General features: G+C 44.5%; 1 protein-coding gene across 8 annotated transcripts in view; it reads right to left on the bottom strand.

The window, feature by feature from the left end:
* Nucleotides 1-3,252: 3,252 nt before the first annotated feature.
* Nucleotides 3,253-21,460, bottom strand: part of GPHN (gephyrin) — a 330,342-nt gene continuing 312,134 nt past the window's right edge. For all 8 annotated transcript variants that reach the window (XM_053474851.1, XM_053474852.1, XM_053474856.1 and 5 more), the window contains 4 exons: nt 20,049-20,113; nt 16,374-16,477; nt 5,879-5,975; nt 3,253-4,173 (listed from right to left, as the gene is read on the bottom strand). In XM_053474851.1, the coding sequence (XP_053330826.1) occupies nt 4,040-4,173; nt 5,879-5,975; nt 16,374-16,477; nt 20,049-20,113 (400 nt within the window). In that variant the 3' untranslated portion in view covers nt 3,253-4,039. The remainder of the gene's footprint in view (nt 4,174-5,878; nt 5,976-16,373; nt 16,478-20,048; nt 20,114-21,460) is intronic.

Below are 21,460 nucleotides of genomic sequence, written 5' to 3'. Positions count from 1 at the left end.
TTGCAGCAAAACAATTCTATTTACTCAGTATAGAGAAAGAATTGGCTAATATTACAAAGAAACAAACAGATGGTCCTAGAGAAGTAGCTCAGCAAATATTATTCTGGTCTACACTACGCCAGCCACACCAGCCAATGGTGTTGGGTTCACCAGCACATATATCCAGAGTGTTGGATGCTCTACTCCATGAATGTCAGGAGTTTGTGAGGATGTTTGACCAAATGCCCACAGACCTAGAACTGCCGCTAACTAGCACAGACAAGTGGTGGATTGATCATCTTCACACTGAACATGCTTTTGTTGTCTCAGCAGTAAGACAGGAGAACTTGGAGATATGACATGCAAAGAGAATAATTGGAGAAATCTGCAATGGGAGGAGCTTCAGGGAAACAGACATAGATTAAGTTAGAATTGGAGGAGGAAAGAAGGAAATAATTGGAGAAACCAGATATTTGGAGACTGTAATAATAATGGAAGAATCGGGAGACTGGTAACTGGAGGAGAAATGAAAAGGAAGATAAGTTTAAACATCTGAGATGGGAAGAGCCAGAGAAAGACATTAGATACTGGGGGAGTAATAACTGGAATACCAAAAGAAAGATAGGCAATAATTTGGGGAAACAGAGATGGGATGAGCCACAAAGGTACAACTGCTACTGGCCAAATAATAACTGGGACACTAAAAGAGGGATAGAGGGTAACTGGAGAAATCAGAGATGGGAGTATCCTCAGCGAAACATCACTAGGCAAAATGATAATTGGAGGAGGAAAGAAAGGGTGAATGACTACAGAGAACTAAGACAACAAGCTGAGAGAATGAGGGATGATGTAGAACTATTGAGAGAACAGGCTAGGGAGTTAAAAAGGGGGATCAAGAAACCGGAAGAAGAGAATAAGAAGTCAGAATTACTAGCGGTTCCTGCATCTGACTTAGATGATGGACAATCCGGTTGTTCCTCCATTTGTTCCTCCAGCACAGGGTCACAAAGTTCTATGAGTTAAATATTGTCTGGTTGTGAAGAATATTCTAAAGGACACTCTCTACAGGACAGAACAGACCCAGCAGATCAACTTTTCTTTGGGTCTCAAACTAGACACTGACCCTGCCCCCACCCCACTCCACCCTACCCCACAACAATTATTTTTTGATCTTACAGGACATCTCAGAGATAGAGCGTAAGAGACAGTGGTGATGGACCAGTGGATAAGTATACACTTTATCACATTGTATTATTGTAAAGAGAGGAAAATTATGGTTTAGGTTAAATGTTAAGTTTTTTAAGGGGGCGAGTGGGATGCTGAAATATATGTGCATCCCAACATAATATCAAAACTGAGGAGAATGTGTTCTGGCAATAGTTTATTTCGATGGCCAAAAGAGGGATTGCCAAAAAGATAATATAACTTTTTGATTTAATATTTATTTTATTCTTTTAAATCCATAGAACCATGAAAGAGCTTACAACTATAACCCTGGACCGCCACTTCATTACCATCACTTCATTTAATTTATGCCTATGCTTTGTATAATAAATGTACTTTAATTTGTGGGTCACGGGTATTGTAAAATACATTGCAGGAAAACTCATGTTGCTGAGGGAATTTATTCCGGAGGGACGGTGGGCTGAATTTTTACCTATAAGGTTTTTTTTCTCCCACTGGGTTTTCTTGCATTTGGATAGGGGGAAGTATTTAAGATTGTAATGTAAATATGTTGATATATGCATGTTTTAATGTAAAGTGACAGTCCTAGGTCAATTGCAGAAAAATTTACGTCGCTGAGGGAATTTATTCCGGAGGGACGGTGGGCTGAATTTTTACCCAAAGGGTGTTTCGCTCCCACTAGGCTTTCTGCATTAGAGGGGGGATACTTAGAAAATGTGCAACACAGGAGAAAATAAAGTGGGGGAATGTGGTGACATAAGTATTGTTGTCAATGTTTTTGCCAGTTGAACTCTTCCTGTATTACATGTCTTTTGATGTGTTAACGAGGGCACACCTACAGGGATTCAATATGCCTGTTGAATGCAAAATCTTAGTTCAGTCTCTCTCTGCCCCATCCTGCATGGATGGGGTAATCGGTGGTGTGCTGGGTTATGTTGGACCTTTAGGTTGCAGGTTAGTCTTGGAAAGTGTTGCATTGTATGTTGGGCTGTCACTCATTTTTTGTATGTTACTGTGTTTTTAGCCCAGACCTCTGATGAAGCTCTGAGGAGCGAAACATGTCAGGGGGGCTATTCGTCTGAGTTTTTAATACCTTTTAACAAACATGTTAATAAAAGTTATGTTTTAGGGTGGGGTTATAATAAGGGTATTTTTGATCCCGGGAACGGGATTGGTTTGTTTTTGGTTGTAACTTACCCTTGTCCCCGCTGGGGCATTATTTTGTGCTAATTGTGTTACTGTATTTTTGTCTCTTATTAAATATCTGTTAAAGTAGACAAACCTTTGTGTTATATTTTTATATTTGGTTTTAACACCACAGTTACCACATTGTGATTAGAAAGCTGGGCTCCATTGACTTGCATGGTTGAATGCAGTACCTGTATTCAACCTGCAAGTGGAGACCCGCTAGAGAAATTTTCCAACTTTGTTTATTTTTTTTAAAGAAAGCACCACCATCTTGCGAGTGGCAAAATCACTCGCAATGGTGGTCGTGACCACTCTCCGGAGCGATCATGGTGCATCCTGGGGCGGGTGGTTTGGTGTTCCTGAATGCCTCGCTATCGAGACATTTCAGGGACACCACTGAATCGTTGATCGCCTCCTAACCTCTTTTAAAATGGGTGTCCGCCTCCATACAGTATTGCTGAATGCCTCGACATCATAGATCACTTTCTAAGCTTGTTTAATAAAATGACGTGTCTGGCCCATCAATGGACATTAAAGGGATAAATAAGATATATTAGGTGTAAATATATTCTTGAAAATAAAATACTAACAATACAGTAAATTATATAATCTATCTTCCTAGTGCCAACCTTGTTTCAAAAAACACTGTCCCATTGCCAACTTTGTCTAAAAAAACTGCTTTCCATTGCCAACTTTGTCCCAAAAACAGCTTCACAGTGCCAGCCCTATCCCCTAACAGCTTATCAGTGCCAACTTTGTCCTCACCCAGGGACAAAGTTGGCTGAGCATTGCTCAGCCCCTTGACGCAGCCTGTCATTTTCTCTGTTTTGCAGCTCCGGCTACTGCATTTACACATGTATATATCCCATGAAGTAACAACACAACAAAAAAAAACAACACTTTTTTTTAAATAATGATCAAGGATTTAATCTCGTTTCAGTATCGTTACAGAAAATGTTATGGTACAGAGTTCTTAAATATTTTATTTTTTAAAATTTTTTCACATGAATGCTGGTACACTGTTATCTGTACAAGATCAGTTTTTGATTTTCTTTCTGTACATTTTTTAAATGTATTGGTTAAAAGGCTGTCAGCACTTAAGGAAGCAATTTCTGTTCAATGTAATTGTATTCAGCTACTTCCCAATAGTATTGTGCTGAGAGATTGTCTGGATGCTTTTCCTCCTCACTAACAAGGTGGATCCTCAATCCAGATGCAATCACTTTGCTTTTGGCACTGTGCACATGAACACGATATACAAGATAAAGAACAAGCAGAGCTTTCTTGTGAAGCAATTATGAAGCATACCGATAAGGAAGTAGCAGTGTCATCTAAGCTAGTATAAAGAAAGCAGAAAGCCTTATTTAAGAGCTTAAGTATTTGTATTTTAAGGATGAGAGAAACACAACTTTGCAGGCATCTACTGCTATTAGGCCTAGCATTTAAACACACAAAGCAATTGCAATGAAGGAAAAGTTGCCTTGGTAATCAGAATAAGGTTTTATTATAAGACTTTGTTATTTTTTGGAAAAAAAAATATCCCTCCCAAAAGAATTCAGCTCAATATGTTGACTACACTGATCAACTTTTATTCAAATCATAAAAACTAGCTGTGCCATTTTGCATATTACATAATACAGTCAATGATATGTGGACATGCATCAAAGCTTTTATCATGTAGATGCTATCATAGCCTTCCAATGACCATAACATCCACCACCTCTCCCTTGTGGAGTTCCACATACTGTTCAGTCTTTGGAGGTAGCATCAACAGTCCATTGGCACTACGCATACTCATCAGGCGACTGCTCATCTGATTACCTGTATATGTGATACAAGGAAGATCTGTTACTATCAAGCAAAAATAATGAAAACAAAAGGTCTACATTACAGACATTTTCTTGCAAGCACAGCAAAATCAACAGTCCGCTGGCACTTACAAAATTTTAAACGCCCCAGGGTATTTCAAATGCTAGTATTTTAACTATATCCATGCACTAATTCTTTGTCAAACTTTGTGGTAGTCGTTTTTTTGTGGTTTTGTTTCTTCACACACATTTTACTCCAGGTATGAATTTACAGGTCCTGGTATAAGTCACTGTCACACAACACCCCAATATATGTTCAGCAAAATCTACAGAGTAAAGTGATACCACCCATGCATGGTTTGGGGCCAAAAGGGCTACACGCTTTTTTCAATGTTGAACTTTGACATTTGGTGATCCACTTCCCATGCCCTATTTGTACCATCTTTGAGCCTGGCCAATTCAATGTGCCCTATAAAACATATATTTTTGAAAACTAGACACCCCAGGGTATTTCAAATGCTGGTATTTTAACTCTTTCCATGCACACATTTTACCACCAGCCTTTGTCAAAGTTCTACTTTAGGTATGAATTTACAGCTCCTTGTATATGGCACTGGGGAGCTAGTGATGAACTCAGTTTTTAAACTTGCCGCTCGGCTACCCCCCGCCCCTAGGGGTGGGACAGTCTCCGAGCGTGCACTCAGTGTTCCCAGAATGGGAACAATAAAGTTAAGCTAGAGGGCGCGCGCGCGCCCCTAGCAACACACGCTGGAGGAAGACCAGAAGATGGATGCCGCGGCAAGTAGCGGGTACGCAGTGCTGGACCCGGTACCCGTGGGTAGCGGGTATTCCGGTGAGTCGCTGCGGCGAATCCTGACTGCTGGACCCTGACACTTATTGAAAACCAAAGTGGTTGTTCATCTTGTGGCGAGCTTTTGCTACAATGAAAGCAGCAACCACGGCCAGGGACATCCTGTAGACCCCTGGGGTTCCTGTTACACCTAGTGTTAGGTAAAAAGTAAATGCTGATCCGGTGATATCGCTAAATAAAGTTAAATTACATAAAGCCCATGCCTACATAAAGACCTAGGTCCTAATCTTCAAATATTCTCTCTTGTCTGGCAGAGTGGCTAAAGACTGGAGTAAATAAGAAGTGGTACCAGTATTCAAAAAGGGATCAAAATACTGTGAGCTTGACATCGGCGGTGGGAAAATTATTTGAAATCTTGTTAAGGTATAATATTTGTGAAAAGATTTTGTCCAAGAATAATAACAACAACAGTGTTTAATGTGCCTGAATCCTAGATATGTTGTTCTAAAGTTAGTCTGACAGTTGATAGTTGCTACTGACAATTACTGTGAGTAAATCAGACCCTTTGGATATTGTACATCTGTAATCTTTATGGTGTGATTACAGTTATGCTATTCAGGTTGTAAAACATGTGGGTGGTATACAATGTTGACATTATTTCCTTTAGCTATCTTGGTAATCCACTAACCAATATATTTTGTGTTTCTTTTAATATTGAGTAGATGTAGGAAATTCAGTGGATTAGTTAAGCAGAGAAGAGATTCATTTATTTACGTGCAAGTGATTGTAGGATAATGCTTATTTAAAGATTGTGATCTCTTTTTTCCCCCTGGTATGTAATTTACAGCATTTACCCTTCTATTAAGCACAGTATTTCTCAGTTCTTAATTACATGACTGTTAATGACCTGTACTTTGTGCCCAAGGTAGTGGCTCTTGGTGATGCCAGGTCAAAATGCAACGGTGGTATTCTGGACGTGGATCCAACTTCACATCACACGATAACTGCATAAAAAGCATAGACATTAAATTAAGCACAGTGACACATTTTGCATTAATGCCATACATGTATTACATTATTTTCCGTGATTTTTTTTTAAAAAAATATCTACATAACCAACACCCTCATTAGTCATTTAGAATATTGCTGTCACCAGTTGAGGGGTGTCGAGCAGGGCTAAGCCTTGGCAGCATTTTTTGAAAAGTTAGGGGAGGGGTTAATGGAGGGTTATTTAAGGGGTAGGTGCCACTAGGTTCGGCGCCATTTTTTGTTTTCACCTTACCTCCTTTTGTCCCACCCTGCCTCCCTGTTGCGATGAGTGTTCCTGCAAAATGTGTTTTTGTCATGGTCCTGTGGAACCTTACCAGGTAATGCTGCTGGGAGTGCCTTTGGTGGTACTTGTGGTGGGTGGCAGGTGGAGCTGGGAACCTAAGTCTGGGTTTGGGCATCCCGGTATGTCCTTCCCTGTGTGGTACCTGGATAACTTGGTAAGCTTGGGGTTTTTGTTACATTAAATGGTTAATGTCAATTATTCATGTTAATTCTTTATGTTAATTTATGTTATTTATTGGTTTCAGTGTGTTGGTCATTGTCCTGTTAACGCACCTGTTTTCGGTTTTAGGTCTGCATGGCAATGGCTAGCATTAAAATAAAATGGCTGTCACTTTTCTAACCCAACCTTGGTTGTTGGGTATTTATTGGGTGTTATGTGTTTCTGGGGAGGCCTAGCACGGGAGTCGAGGCAGCTGCAGTCATGTTTTATTTGTTGTACAGGCGTACTTTCATACATTAACATTAGCAAGTGATACCTTTGAACAACTTTACGAACATATACAGTTGTGCTCAAAAGTTTGTATACCCTGGCAGAAAGTTGTTGGCACTGATTTTGAAAATATGACTGATCATGCAAAAAAAAAAAAGTCTTAATTAAGACTAGTGACCTTTCTGAAGCCAAATAAGATCACACAGTAGTTTGGCTCCTTTTCAAATCATTATAACAGATATTGCCCAAATAGCCCTGATCGAAAGTTTACATATCCTTGAATGTTTGGCCTTGTTACAGACAGGTTAATTTCCCACACCTCTGTTTTTTTTTTAAATTGCATAAAGTGTCTGTGTATAAACAGTCAATGAGTTTCTTAGCGCTCATGTTGATGTACTGAGCAGGCTAGATACTGAGCCACAGGGATATAAAAGGATATCCAAAGCCTGGACTGTTCAATCACTTTTTAAGAAGTGCAAAATTCAGGTAGTCCAAGAAAAATTTCCGCCACAATAGGTAACCTCAAGAGAAGCACAGGCTGCTCTGGAAAAAGACGGTGTGGTTGTTTCAAGGAGCGCAATACTTGAACATCCAGTGGTTAAAAGAGGAAAAAGTTGAAAGTTGAAAAAGTTCTGGAGTGGCCATCAAAGTCTCCTGGCCTTAATATCATCGAGCCACCCCGGGTAGATCACAAACATGTGGTTTATGCAAGACTTTGCATGACCTGAAGGCATTTTGACATGACTAATGGGCAGCTACACCACTGCAAGAATTTGGGGCCTCATAGACAGCTATTACATATGACTACACACTGTCATTGATGCTAAAGGGGCAATCGTATTAAGAACTAAGGGTATACAGACTTTTGAACAGGGACCATTTTAATTTTTTCTTTGTCATGTTTTGTTTTATGATTGTGCCATAACCTGCAGTTGAATATGAATCCCATAAGAAATAAAAGAAATGTGGTTTGCCTGCTCACTCATGTTTTCTGTAAAAATGGTACATTTATTACCAATCAAATAAAGGTGACCCAATATATGTCTATTGGAGGCTATGTGATCCATTAGCTTTCATTTTAGTTAGACCTTCCTCAAACATGCTGGAAGCCATACAATAATCAAACAGGGAGGTGGTGTTGGTATTCTCCTCTCTCCCCGCTCTCTCTACCTTTCAATGTCTACCACCAATTCCCTCTCTCTTTCTCATCTCTAACACTCTGTCAACCTTTTCTCCCCGATTGCTCTTCGCGTTGCAGTGATCTACCTGCCTCCTGGCCCCACCTCACAACGCACCGTGGCGGTCACTAAATCGATCTAGTGTTCTCCCACCTTTGTTCCACATCTCATTTCTCCAACTCTCCCATCTGTCTGTCTGATCACAGCCTGCTTACATTTAATCTCAACATACCACACACACCTTCTCTACCCCAACCCTACCATAACATCCGCAATCTCAGCATACCACAATTTACAGATACACTACAGCCACTCCTCTCAAGTATATCCTCCCTCTCCTTACACAGCTACAGCTCAGTATAACCATACACTAGCCTCAGCCCTAGATATGGTTGCCCCTGTAACTGTACATAATCCCCCATGCGTCCACCTCAGCCATGGCATTCCACTCGGACACGCCTCCTTCAAAGGTGTTCACGTACCGCTGAGCGCCTGTGGAGGAAGTCTCATTCACCTGAAGACTTCATTCACTACAAACTTATGCTCCGTTCCTACACATTAGCCCTCCATCTCTCTAAACAAACATTTCATTTCATTAAATCACCTCTCTTTCCCATTATCCTAAACGTGTATTCTCCACTTTTAACACTCTTCTCAGGCCCACAGCACCTCCCTTGCCCTCCAACTTCTCTGCCCAAGAGCTTGCCACCTACTTCAAAAAACAAAATTGACACTATCAGGGATAACATCCTCCCCAATCATATGGTACCTCAACCTAACTCCTCACCTCAATCCATCCTCACCTGCTTCAGCCCAGTTAAACCCTTTGAGGTTTCCAAGGTCCTGTTGTCCTCCCACCTCACCACCTGTCCCCTCGACCCTGCACCTTCACATCTCCTACCACCCCTCTCTTGTGTCCTTACCCTAACCCACATCTTTAATCTCTCCTTTTCCTCTGGTGTATTCCCATCCTCATTCAAACATGCCATCATCTCCCCCATCCTTCACCACCTTCGCTTGATCCCACATCCCCATCAAACTAACATCCAGTTTCACTTCTCCCGCTAGATTAACGATTAACCTACAATCAACTAACAAACTTTCTTTCTTCACACTACTTGACCCTCTACAATCCGGTTTCCGTCCACAGCATTCAACAGAGACTGCACTCACTAAGATTACTAACGACCTCCTCGCAGTTAAAACAAAAGTCCTTGGTGTGTTATGCAGGCCCAGGCAACACAGATGTAGGACCCACTATGCAGGAACGGTAACATACTCGCAACGAGTCCGAGGCAAATAGACGGGACAGGGCCAGAGACAGAGGAACGAGAACCATAAACAAGCCAAGGTCGGGGCAGGCAGCGCAGGATCAGTGTCAGGCAAAGAGAGCCAGGAACAATGCACAAAACAAATACTACATTAGTGACTCGTTGAACGGGCACTGGAGAATAGGACAGGGAAGTTTAAATAGGGACCAAAGGCAGGAGAACAGGAAAAGGACCAATGGGAGGCAAGATAACGTAATCGCGACCGGCGCACGCGAATAGCATTGTTACGATGGCAACAGCGCCGACAATAACAAGCTCTGCCTGTGTTACCTCCGTGATTGACGCGGAGGTACCACACAGGCAGAAGAGGTAACGTTCGAGCACCGCGAGAGTGTCGCGGCGGTAGGTTCAGTACTGCCCGATGGCCGTTGCGGCTTGAACAGAGCTGTCTCTGTGTGGTGGGCGTGCCCTGTCAGTGCGCACACCCCTCCGTGTACGTGCGCACGTCAGTACACTGAGAGGATGTGCGAGCGGCACTTCGAGGGGACTGCCCACCAGCGACATGACGATGCGGGACCCTAGCGGACACGGTAGGAATAACACAATCCCCCCAGCAGGAGCGTGCTCCGAGCGCGAAGGACCAGGACAGTGTGGAAAGCGAGCATGAAAACTGGAGATCCAGAGGGGAGAGTGAACGGCGCGGGCAGGAAGCCAGGACCGTTCAAATAATAGAGGGAGCCATGGTGCCACCGTGAATCAAGCACCTGAGGGACTATGTGCTCCTCGTGACCACGGACAAGAACAGGAGCAGGCAGACGAAAGGACACAGAATAGCGGTTGGATGTACTACTAGGTTGACAAAGCGCAATGTTCCGCGAGGATAACCAAAGTCACCGACTCTGTATCGCAGAGGCGGAACTCTACGTTTGTCAGCAGTGATTTTGCTGTGAACCTGAGCCTTGACCAGTTGTGCACCTCCAATGTGCTCGCATGGTAGAGACCCGCTCCTCGACTGCCAGTATACCGACACCACGGGATGTGAATGGAGGCGGTAAGACTAGGGGGCAGCAAAGAAGGGCGAGCAGTGTAAGGATTAGTGCAAGGTGGTGTTGTATGTCAGCTCTGCCAAGGGCAACAGGGTGTCAGGGTCCATCCAGGCTGCGGAGCTGCATATCTCTTTTTCTCCCTGCCTTGCCTCAGTTCCCGTGTTTTGCCGTAATCCGTTCCTGCATTTCCGTATGTTCTGTCCTGAACCTCTGATTCCTTGATTCCAGTCTTGCTCTTTGCTTCAGCTCTGTTTCCTTTATAAGGTGTGCCCTACCTGTTTGTTATGTTTGTCTCAGTCTGCAGTCTAAAGGTATGTCCTTGGTTTTGTGTTTTGATTCAATGTTTGGTTTCAGCTTATTAGTAATTCAGTAAGCAGGGTTTAGCGTTAGGACCCACCGAATATTGGAGTACTTTGGCGTAGTGGTGGGCTAAGCATACTATGGCCATATGATGTGACGGAATCTCCAATTGTTATCACATAGTCCTAGGCTAGTTCCTGTATTCATGTTTGTCTGTTTCTTATGTTCCTTTGCCCTCCTACCCTGAATCATCTGAGGATTTCGGTTCCTCTCTCCTCTCCCCATGTCCCAGTTAAGTTGTCCTCTCCTTGCTTAAAGGAGAAGCGTCCGAGGATTCCAGCTCCTCACTCCTTCCCCGTGTTCCTTGCCTTGTTCCCTGTCCTTTGTTGTGCCCTGTATCATGTATGTCTTGTCTGGTTATGTTCCTTGCTCTGTCCTCCTTGCTTGCTACGTTTCTGTTGATACTCATCTTAGATTCCGTACTCCCAGACTGCAGCATCCTGTACATGATTCTAGTGCTATGTCTCATGCCTGCTCCAGGGTGTCTGCAGGATATCTGTTTGGATTTCCACATCCAGCCAAGTTTAGTTCTGCTTTGTTCTGGACTACATAAGCTGCCATGTCAGGGCGCTGGTATATGGCTGCACAACCCTAGATGCCCACCCGGGAGAGTGCAGTCGCTCTGCTCCAGGCCCTTTCATACTCCACTACTGCGCAATACCTCCTGAACTCCATCTTTGGGCGCTCTGGGTCTTTACAGTCATCTGTATGGATCCAGTCCCTGACACAGGGAAGACCAGTTGTCCTGCCGGTCGTTGACGTACATGCGTAGCTACTGTTTCAGGGTTTGATTGGTACACTCCGTCTGAGCGTTGGATTGAGGGTGATATGCGGACGAGAGATGCGTGCGGACGCCTAGCTTGTGGCAAAGGGTTCTCCTGTACCGTGATACGAACTGAGGACCTCTGTCTGACACCATGTGGAGGGGTAGGCCGTGTAACCAGACCACCTCTTTGATGAAAATGTCTGCCAGCTGGGATGCCGCTGGCAGCTTAGGCAGAGCGATGAATGAGCCTGTTCGGAGAACCTATCGACCACAACGAGGATAGTGGTGTGCCTACGAGAGACAGGAAGATCGACGACAAAATCAATGGAAATATGAGCCCAAGGGGTTTTGGGAACAGGAAGAGGCAACAACAAGCCATGAGGGCGTGTATTTGTGACAAGAACATTGAGGACAGGGAGCTATGTATGCACTGACGTCACGCGATAAAGACGCCACCAGAATGTTCTCAGAATAAGAAAGTCCGTTTTGCAGGTACCTGGGTGGCCTGCCAGCAGTGAGTTATGACCCCAGTGTAAGACGTCAGAACGAAAATGTTGAGGGACGTATAGACGTCCTGAAGGAGGACGTTGGGACGCAGTGATGTGACCTTGTTGCATACGGATTTTACACATCATAGCAGACAACAGCGGCAAAATGACTCGCGTTTGCGGAAGGATGGGTTCATCATGGTTTATGTCTCGATGGCTGTCAAATTGACGGGAGAGGCCATCCGCTTTGATGTTCTTTGAGCTGGGTTGATAGGTCACAAGGTAGTTAAAGCACATGAAGAACAAGGCCCATCTGGCTTGGCGAGGGTTTAGACGTCGTGCTGCTTTTATGTATTGCAGGTTTTTGTGGTCAGTCATGACCACGACGGGTAGTTTGGTGCCTTCGAGGCGATGGCTCCATTCCTTGAAGGCCAGTTTAACTGCGAGTAATGCCCTGTTTCCAACATCATAGTTGCGCTCAGGAGATGAAAAACCCTTCGAATATAAGGCACAGGGAAGACACTTGGACGTTATCGGATTGCGCTGCGAAAGGACAGAGCCTGCTCCGTTCTCCGACGCATCCACCTCTAGTATGTACTGCAACTCAGGGTTCGGTCGCTGCAAAATGGGAGCCAAAACGAAGGCTCGTTTTAGTTTCTCGAAGAATTTGATCGCTTCCGCCGACCAGATTTTAGGATTGGCCCCCTTTTTTGTGAAGGCGATAATGGGTGCTGCAATGGAGGCGTAATCACGGTTCAGGCACCGATAATAATTGGCGAACCCTAGGAACCGTTGTACGGCCTTCACGGTATGAGGAATAGGCCAGTCGGTGATCGTCTTCAACTTGTTGGGATCCAGTAGATGTCTACGATGAGTCTCGATGTTAGGTGAATACACAAGTATTTCGTCGAGATATACAACAACGTGGGAGAGTAACATGTCCCAGAAGACATCGTTGACAAAGGCCTGAAATACAGCAGGCGCGTTGCAGGGCATTACCCTGTATTTGTAATGACCGAACCTCGTGTTGAACGCGGTTTTCCATTCGTCATCTTTTTTGATACGTACTAAGTTATATGTGCCTCTCAGATCAAGTTTGGTGAAAACTGTAGCCCCTTTTAGCCTGTCATAAATCTCCCTGATGGGAGGGGGTACCGGTTCTTCACGGTGATACGATTTAGTCCTCTGTAATTGATACAAGACCTAAGGGATGCCTCTTTCTTGGACACAAAAAAAACCTGGTGACGAGGAGGGTCTAATGAAGCCCTTCTCCAGACTCTGCTTGATATACAATTCGAATGCCTTGTTTTCTGGCTCCGACAGGGGATACGTGCGTCCTCGTGGAGGTATGGTACCTGGTAATAGGTCTACAGCACAGTCATAGGGCCTGTGTGGAGGCAGACGTTCAGCTTGTTTTTTTTTGGAGAACATGTCCAGGAACTCCCAATAATGTTTAGGCACCAGGAGCCTGGGGTCAGTAGGCTTAATCTCCAGAACAACATTTACCCGTGTGCAAGGGATAGTACACGAGCGGTGACAGGTAGGACTCCACGCTAGAATCTCGCCTCTGTCTCAATCAATCCGTGTATCAATGGAGCATGAAGGGACTGGATTGTTTCATAAGCAATGGTTTCTTTGTGGGTTTCTTTGTGGGTTGCCCCTGGTTTACCACTCTCGGGCCCAACAGGCTACCGTCAACTGCGATCACAACAGAAGGAGTCCCTTTGGGACAAACTGGCAAGCCGTGCTGTAGGGCCTATGATGTGTGGAGGAGAGGTGATGGTCGTGCTTAAGGGTTCTCCTCCATTGGTCCCTAAGCTCTTTCGTTTCCCGGACGCACAGGACATGTATACAGGAGGTGATCGGCTTGGCTGCAAAAAAAATAAAAAAAATGACTCCTTGTCATCTTTTCGGCTTTGGTTAAGTGGCGTATGGTGCCTATCTCCATGGGTTCGTCTGGCGGAGAACTAGGAACTACCGGTGGTGGCCGAGGTATGTTGTGGGTAGGGAACGGTCGAGACCTGCTACTTTTGTCTTTCTCCATTTGTCTCTCTTGAATGCAAGTGGCCACCACCACTCAAGGACGCTCTTTTGTACCACGACCCCCCGTCTGATCTGGGGGAGCTCATTGCCCTCTTTTTACATGTGGACAAGCATCCATGTGTAAACAGAGGGCAATGAACTCCTCCAGATCAGACGGGGGTCGTGGTACAAAACAGCGTCCTTGAGTTTTTCGTTGAGGCCTTTACGGTAAGCTGCTCTCAGGGCGCCCTGATCCCACTGGAGTTCACACGCCAGTGTACGTAATTCCACAGTGTACTGTGCTAGAGTCTTATGACCTTGTTGCAACTCCAACAGGGAGGCCTCCACTGTTTCTTTGCGGCCAGGCATGTCGAAGACCGACCGTAGGGCTTCCATGAAAGCAGGGCAGTCATCCAGAAGTTTGGATTCCTGCTCGATAAGGGGAGAGGCCCAGAGCAGCGCTTCTCCTTTTAACAAGGAAATGATGAATGACACCCGTTTGGAGGAGGAACGAAAAACACGAGGATGATTTCGGAAATGGAGCAAGCATTGGTTCAGAAACCCTCTGCATTCCTTGGGATCTCCCGCATATTTATCAGGGAGCGGTTCTTCAGGACTGGGATCCCAGGGTGCGAAAGGTGGTCTAGCAGAGGGCGCAACAGTCAGAGATCGCATCAGTTTAGTCACGGTGTCCATCTTGCCAGCTAAGGAGAGTATGTTGGCCATCTCCGCAGGGATCCATATTTGGCCCGTTCAATGTGTTATGCAGGCCCAGGCAACACAGGTGTAGGAACCACTATGCAGGAACTGTGACGTACTCGTAAGTCCGAGGCAAATAGACGGAGCAGGGCCAGAGAACGAGAACCATAAACAAGCCAAGGTCGGGGCAGGCAGTGCAGGATCAGTGTCAGGAAACAAAGCCAAGGTCGGGGCAGGCAGTGCAGGATCAGTGTCAGGAAACAAAGCCAAGGTCTACAATAGTCACAATAGTGACTTGTTGAACGGGCACTGCAGAACAGGACAGGGAAGTTTAAATAGGAACCAAAGGCGGGAGAACAGGGAACGGACCAATGGGAGGCAAGATGACATCGCTATCCGCGTGCGTTGGTCGCGATGACAACAGCGCCGACAATAACAAGCTCTGCCTGTGTTACCTCCGCGAGTAACGCGGAGGCACCACACAGGCATGCCCCTCCATGTACATGCCGTGCGCACGTCAGTACACGGGGAGGACGTGCGAGCGGCACTTCGAGGGGACCGCCTACCAGCGACAGGACAACATGGTAGGCATAACATGGTGTTCCTCAAGGCTCAGTTCTTGGGCCTCTGCTATTCTCCATGTACACTTCTTCCCTCGGACAACTTATTTCTTCCTTTGGTTTCCAGTACCACCTATATGCAAATGACACCCTAATCTATATTTCTGCTCATGACCTTTCCCCTCTCTTCTAACTCGCCTCACTGACTGTCTATCAGGAATTGCATCATGGATGGCGTCCCGTTACGTAAAGCTCAACATCTCTAAAATCAAACTCATGGTAATCCTGCCATCTGCTCTGTCCACTTTTCCTGATACTCTATTACCGTTGGCAACTCCGCTATCAAACCAACAGGTTCGTTGCCTTGGTGCCACCCTTGACTCTGCTCTCTCCTTCATCCCTCAGCAAATCCTGCCGCCTCCACCTGAGAAACATCTCCCAAATCCGCCCTTTCCTCACACAAGAAACCACCAAATTACTAATCCACTCCCTTGTGATATCTGGCCTGGATTATTGCAACTCCATACTAACCGGTCTCCACCTTTCACCGCTTCAATCCATCCATAACACTGCAGCCAGATTAATTTTTTCTCTTCCGCCATTCCTCATCCGCTGCCCCACTTCATTGGCTCCACATACCCTCCAGAATCAAATTTAAACTTCTGACCCTGACCTATAGAGCCATCTCTACCCTCCTATCCAAATACACCCCTACCCGCCCCCCTTCGCTCCTCTCATGACCTATGGCTATCTTCTACTGTTGTTACCTCTTCCCACTCCCGTATTCAGGATTTCACCTGCGCTGCACCCCTCCTGTGGAATTCTGTTCCCTCAGACTTTCTGCCTCGTACGCAACTTTCAAAATCTCTCTGAAAACCCACCTGTTCAGGGAAGCATACAACATTCCTTCCCAGTACCCCCAACCATCATCATAATCAAGCCATCTGAACAATCAACAGCTTCAACACATCATCGGAATCAGATCAACTCATCCCCATCCAAGCAGTCTTCTCCTATTGTCTCACTTCCCCCTCAACCACCGACTAGATTGTAAGCTCGCAAGACCAGGCCTTCTCCTTTGCACCAGTTTGTTATTGTATGTGTTATTGTTAGTGTATGTGTATGTACATAAATATGTAAGACTCCAATTTAAGGCTCGATGTTTTTCTTATTATTAACAGTGTATCTTTACACTGAGTACATTGTTTTATAATGGTGGCAAATTTCAAACAGCTGAAAACTTTCAATACCCTGGCTTTGATTATCGTAGGTCTTGGATCCAGGATCCCTTGCATCTTTCTTAATGCTGGCACAACAAATAGGTTACATGTAACAACAGCTGAAACAGGGTTGCCTATAATAAAAGGGGAAAAAAATGATTAGGATCCTGTATTACGACTTTGTTTACTAGTTACAAACATATTCCAAACAATACACCTATGGGTCTAGTTGTAATAATGAAATTAATTACCAGCACTTAATACTTTAAAAATATTTTTATTAATTTTACCTTTCGAAAACCAGAAACAGCTGTGATCAAGAAAAAATAAATAATAAAAATAAGATTGCCATTTTTATTACTGGTCAAACACTCCTTTCTTCTGAGTTGTGTCTTTTGTACACAAAAGATTGAAACAGGCATAGAATGATGTCGGCATTAAAACAGTCACCGGTAGTACTGTGATGGAACCCCCTAGTACTCCGGCTGGGTATTTCCTTCAGAACTTAATTTCCACGCTTACCAGCCCTCAAAAGAGTGGAGGAGCATAATATACGCCACTAGTCATCCAAACCACTAGCCAAAGCTTAGTGTAGAGTGAAGAACAGCACGCAGAGCAGGGAGTGTTGGCAATTCACTCAGTCAGCACCAATGTAGGGAGAAACAGGAACTCCAGTGTTTTTATTGAAAACACACCAGTATTTAAACAGCACAAGGGGGTAATTTACATACAATACACACAGTTCTCCATTAGGCCCTCCTTTGGACACAGCTCAGTATTTGCACACAGCCCACTTCAGCCTATTAGGGGGGACGCTATTATAGTCTGTGCTAAACACAGGCAGTTCCCTGACTTCTGGCTAAAACCTGCTGGATATCAGATCTTAGGGTAAATCCTAGCCATGGAGGTTTTTGTCCTGTAAGTCGTTACCTGATGGAGACTAACATCACACATAAACCCACACCCAAAACGCAGGTGCCCCAAATCTGCGTCCGAGTGCCACAATCTTTAGAATGGATCCCCTGTACCCACCTCCCCCCCAACAAAACAGAGCCCCTTTCAAGGCCAGGGCCCATAGTCTGTGGGAAGGAGGCTGGCCTTCAGGACCCTCCAGGAACCCATGGCATGGAGGCTTCTGTGACAAGATTTGAATTTAATGTTAAGTATGTTGTAGGAACTTATGCATGTATATTTAAGATATAATACTTTTTAGACTCCTCTGAGTATGGCAAAGCTCTCTCGGCCCAGAGACACATGCTACAGGTTCATGGAGCACAGTTTTAAGTGACCCTGCTGTGTCACGCCTCCTTGACACCGGAGCATTCACCACAAAAGTTCTACACCATGTAATGCTACATCAAGGGGTACAGCCGCAAAATGGGGCTTAGGCGATCCCAACAGTGAGGATGCTCTGGTATAGGAAGTACTAGATAGTAGTCAAATCTGATAGTAGAGAACTCTGGTCTTAGGCACGATTCGCTAAATAAGTGATTTCCATAATCAGTGTGGAATTCCAAAACTGTTCAACAGGTAAGCCCAGGTCATACACGGAGCAGGTAAGCAGATAAGCCGAGGTCATACACTGAATGGATGCAAGGTACCAAACTCCATAGACAGATGGAGGTCAAAAACAAACCAAGAATCAATGCGCAGCAAACTTTACCAAACAGGATACACACTATACTAGACCACACCACGGTCTCAATGGAATGAATCACGCCTCCCCACCAATTACTTTTTAAGTATTTGTACCCCAGCTGTGTTCGTTAAGTTCCCCAGATATATCTCACTAGGAGGGTATTTAAAGATTTGAATAAGGCTGTTGAGATATGTATGGGTAGTGTCTGCAGTATGTAAATAATTCTATTCTATTCATGTTATATGTAAAGATTGAGTATAGCTAAGCTATTGAGGTCATATAAGGATGATAAATTGGAATGGAGGTTGTAACAGAACTCTTATCATCAGCCTGGGAACCAGGAAGAACTATGGAGCCGCCTGGAACCTCTGGGTTTGTTGGTGCCTGTAACTGCACATGGGTCCAGTTACTATGGATCTAGCACAGATTCTCAACTTTTTATCTGCCCAATTTGAAGCTGGAAAAAACCTATTGAGCCTTTAATGTTTATAGCTTAGCTATCTCTGCACGTCATGGAACAGAGTACAGAGGTTGTCTTTGGGAAATAGACGTATGAGTGCTGCCAGCATTGCTGCAGAGGTTCAAGTGGTGGGGGGTCAGCCTGTCTGTGCTCAGACCATATGCCACACACTGCCTCTTCTAAAGATGATGCACAAGAAAGCCCACAAACAGTTTGCTGTAGACAAGCAGACTAAGGACATGGATTACTGGAACCATGTCCTGTGGTCCGATGATACCAAGATAAACTTATTTGGTTCAGATCGTGTCCAGCGTGTGTGTGTCTTGCCTACACTTAAGCATGGTGGTGGGAGTGTCATGGTCTGGGCCTGAAGTATTCCAACATGATAACAACCTCAAACACATCATTCCAAGAACATTACTGCCTTGCTAAAGAAGCTGAGGGTAAAGGTGATGGACTGACCAAGCATGTCTCCAGACCTTAATCCTATTGAGCATCTGTGGAGCATCCTCGAACGGAAGGTGGGGGAGCACAACGTCTCTAACATCTACCAGCTCTGTGATGTCGTCATGGAGGAGTGAAAGAGGACTCCAGTGGCAACCTGTGAAGCTCTGGTGAACTCCATGCCCAAGAGGGTTAAGGCAGCGCTGGAAAATAATGGTGGCCACACAAAATATTGACACTGTGGGCCCAATTTGGACATTCCCACTTAGGGGTGTACTCACTTTTGTTGCCAAGGTTTAGACATTAATGGCTGTGTGTTGTGTTTTTTTGAAGGGACAGCACATGTACACTGTTATACATGCTGTACACTCACTACTTTACATTTTAGAGTGTCATTTCTTCAGTGTTGTCACATGAAAAGATATAATAAAATATTTACAAAAATGTGAGGGGTGTACTCACTTTTGTGAAATACTGTATGTGTATATATATATAAGATATAAGATATAATATAAAAAAAGTTAAAAAAATTTACATTTAAAAGTTACTATGTAGTGATGTCACCATCCAACAAAATGTAAACAAATATAAGAAGAAAAGGATTATTTTAAGAGCAACTGCTAAAATTAGTGCTGTATCCCTTTGTTTAGTTTAAAAAAATTGTATGGTTTTACGGGGTAAATTGAAATGGCCAGGTTCACAGATGTCCCAAAGTGCTGCAGGGGACCTGGATCCTCCTGTCTGGTAACCTCAGCTGCTGCCTGCACTTCCACCGGGTGGTTCTATCACTGAGCACCAGCAAAAGTGCGGGCAGCAGCAGAGGTTGTCTACACGCATCGTGCATACCTTCCCCACCTGCTAGAGAGGAGAATTCCCCGCAGCACTGCGGGGAATTCTCTTCTCTGGCAGCCAGCGAACGTCCGCTCGATGGACGCAGATAACCCCCGCTACTGCTGGCACTGGAAGGTCATGTGATGCCGGTGCTCTGTCATAGAAGTAACAAAAACAATGAAAATTAACAAGAGTAAGGGGAAGATTCAGTGTCAGAGATACATCTATCAGAAGTTAAGGAATAGTAATCTTGACATTCAATGATGAAAAATGAGAGAAAAACATTAATTCATATTTAACTTACAATTTCTATTTCATGTCTGCTACTCACCCGGCAGTGCAAATATTATTTTTCTTACACCATCAATGTCTAAGGTTGCAAATGTGGTAGGCAGGCTGTAAAACAAAGTTTGTTAAATTTAACAAAGTTAAAATTTCACAGTTACATCTCTAATATTGCACACACACATATACTCTTGCACTCTCAGTCCAAACACTTTCAAAAACTGCCCAGGTTCTACTACTGCCAAATACCGTATTGGCTCGAATATAGGCCGCACGCTAAAAATGCGGTACTATTTTAAACTGCTCCCTAGATATTCCAGCCCCCCAGACTTACCAATGCACCCCCAGACACCCTGGTGTCTATCGGGCCAGCCGGAGGTTGTCTACGCGCAGCTGGTGAACGTCTGTGCAATGTTCTTAGACAACCTCCGCTGCTGAGACCTCCGCCAGGGCTTCTATGGTGAATCACTGGAAGTTTACGAAGCCCCGGCGGAAATGCCGGCAGCGGATGTTGTCTGTGCGCATTGTACACGCAGCAGGGCTAAATGAAGAAAAAAAAAGACTTAAAGACTTAAAGAGGAGGGAAAAAGCGCGGCCTATATTCGGGCAAATAAAAAAACCTCTTTATTGTAACAGATCAGAGAAATTTATCAACATTTCAGGTCACATTCAGACCATTTGTCAGGATCTTGACAAAAGGGTCTGGATACATACACACACTACATGGACAAAAGCATTATAGTAGGGCAGCTGGCCATTACACAAACAGGGACTTTTATGACACTGCATTGAAACTCCCCCCACAAACAAATGAATCCATCCACGACAGTTCAGCTTTACATTTCACAGAAATATAATCTATTCCTGAACAGATTATTCTTCTGTTCTTCATAGAGTTGTGACTCAATTATGCACTCACTGAACACTTAATTAGGTACACCTGTTCAATTGCTTAACAAAAATAGCTAACCAGACAACCACATAGCAGCAACTCAATGCATTTAGGCATGTAGAAGTGGTCAAGACAGCTTGCTGAAGTTCAAACCGGGCATGATAAAGGGGATTTAAGTGACTTTGAACCTAGCTTGGTTGTTGGTGCCAGACGGGCTGGTCTGAGTATTTCAGAAACTGCTGATTGGCCAAAAAAGAGAAAATATCTAGTGATCGGCAGTTGTGTGGACAAAAATGCCTTCCTGATATCAGAGGTCAGAGGAGAATGGGCAGACTGGTTTAAGATGACAGAACGGCAACAGTAACCCACATAACCACTTGTTACAACCAAGGTATGCAGAATATCATAATAAGGGGTTGATTTACATCCAATAGACACACAAGGTTCTTCATCCCACCCTCCTTTATACACGGCTCAGTATTTTCACTCAGCCCAGTAGGGGGTCTCTATTGTAGTCTGTGGGGGAGGATGGTAAACATGGGCAGCTCCAGGAAACCTGCTGGATA

Source organism: Spea bombifrons, chromosome 9 (assembly GCF_027358695.1).
Source record: "Spea bombifrons isolate aSpeBom1 chromosome 9, aSpeBom1.2.pri, whole genome shotgun sequence".
In the NCBI taxonomy this organism is placed as follows: domain Eukaryota; kingdom Metazoa; phylum Chordata; class Amphibia; order Anura; family Pelobatidae; genus Spea; species Spea bombifrons.
This window is presented reverse-complemented; position numbering and strand designations above follow the sequence as displayed.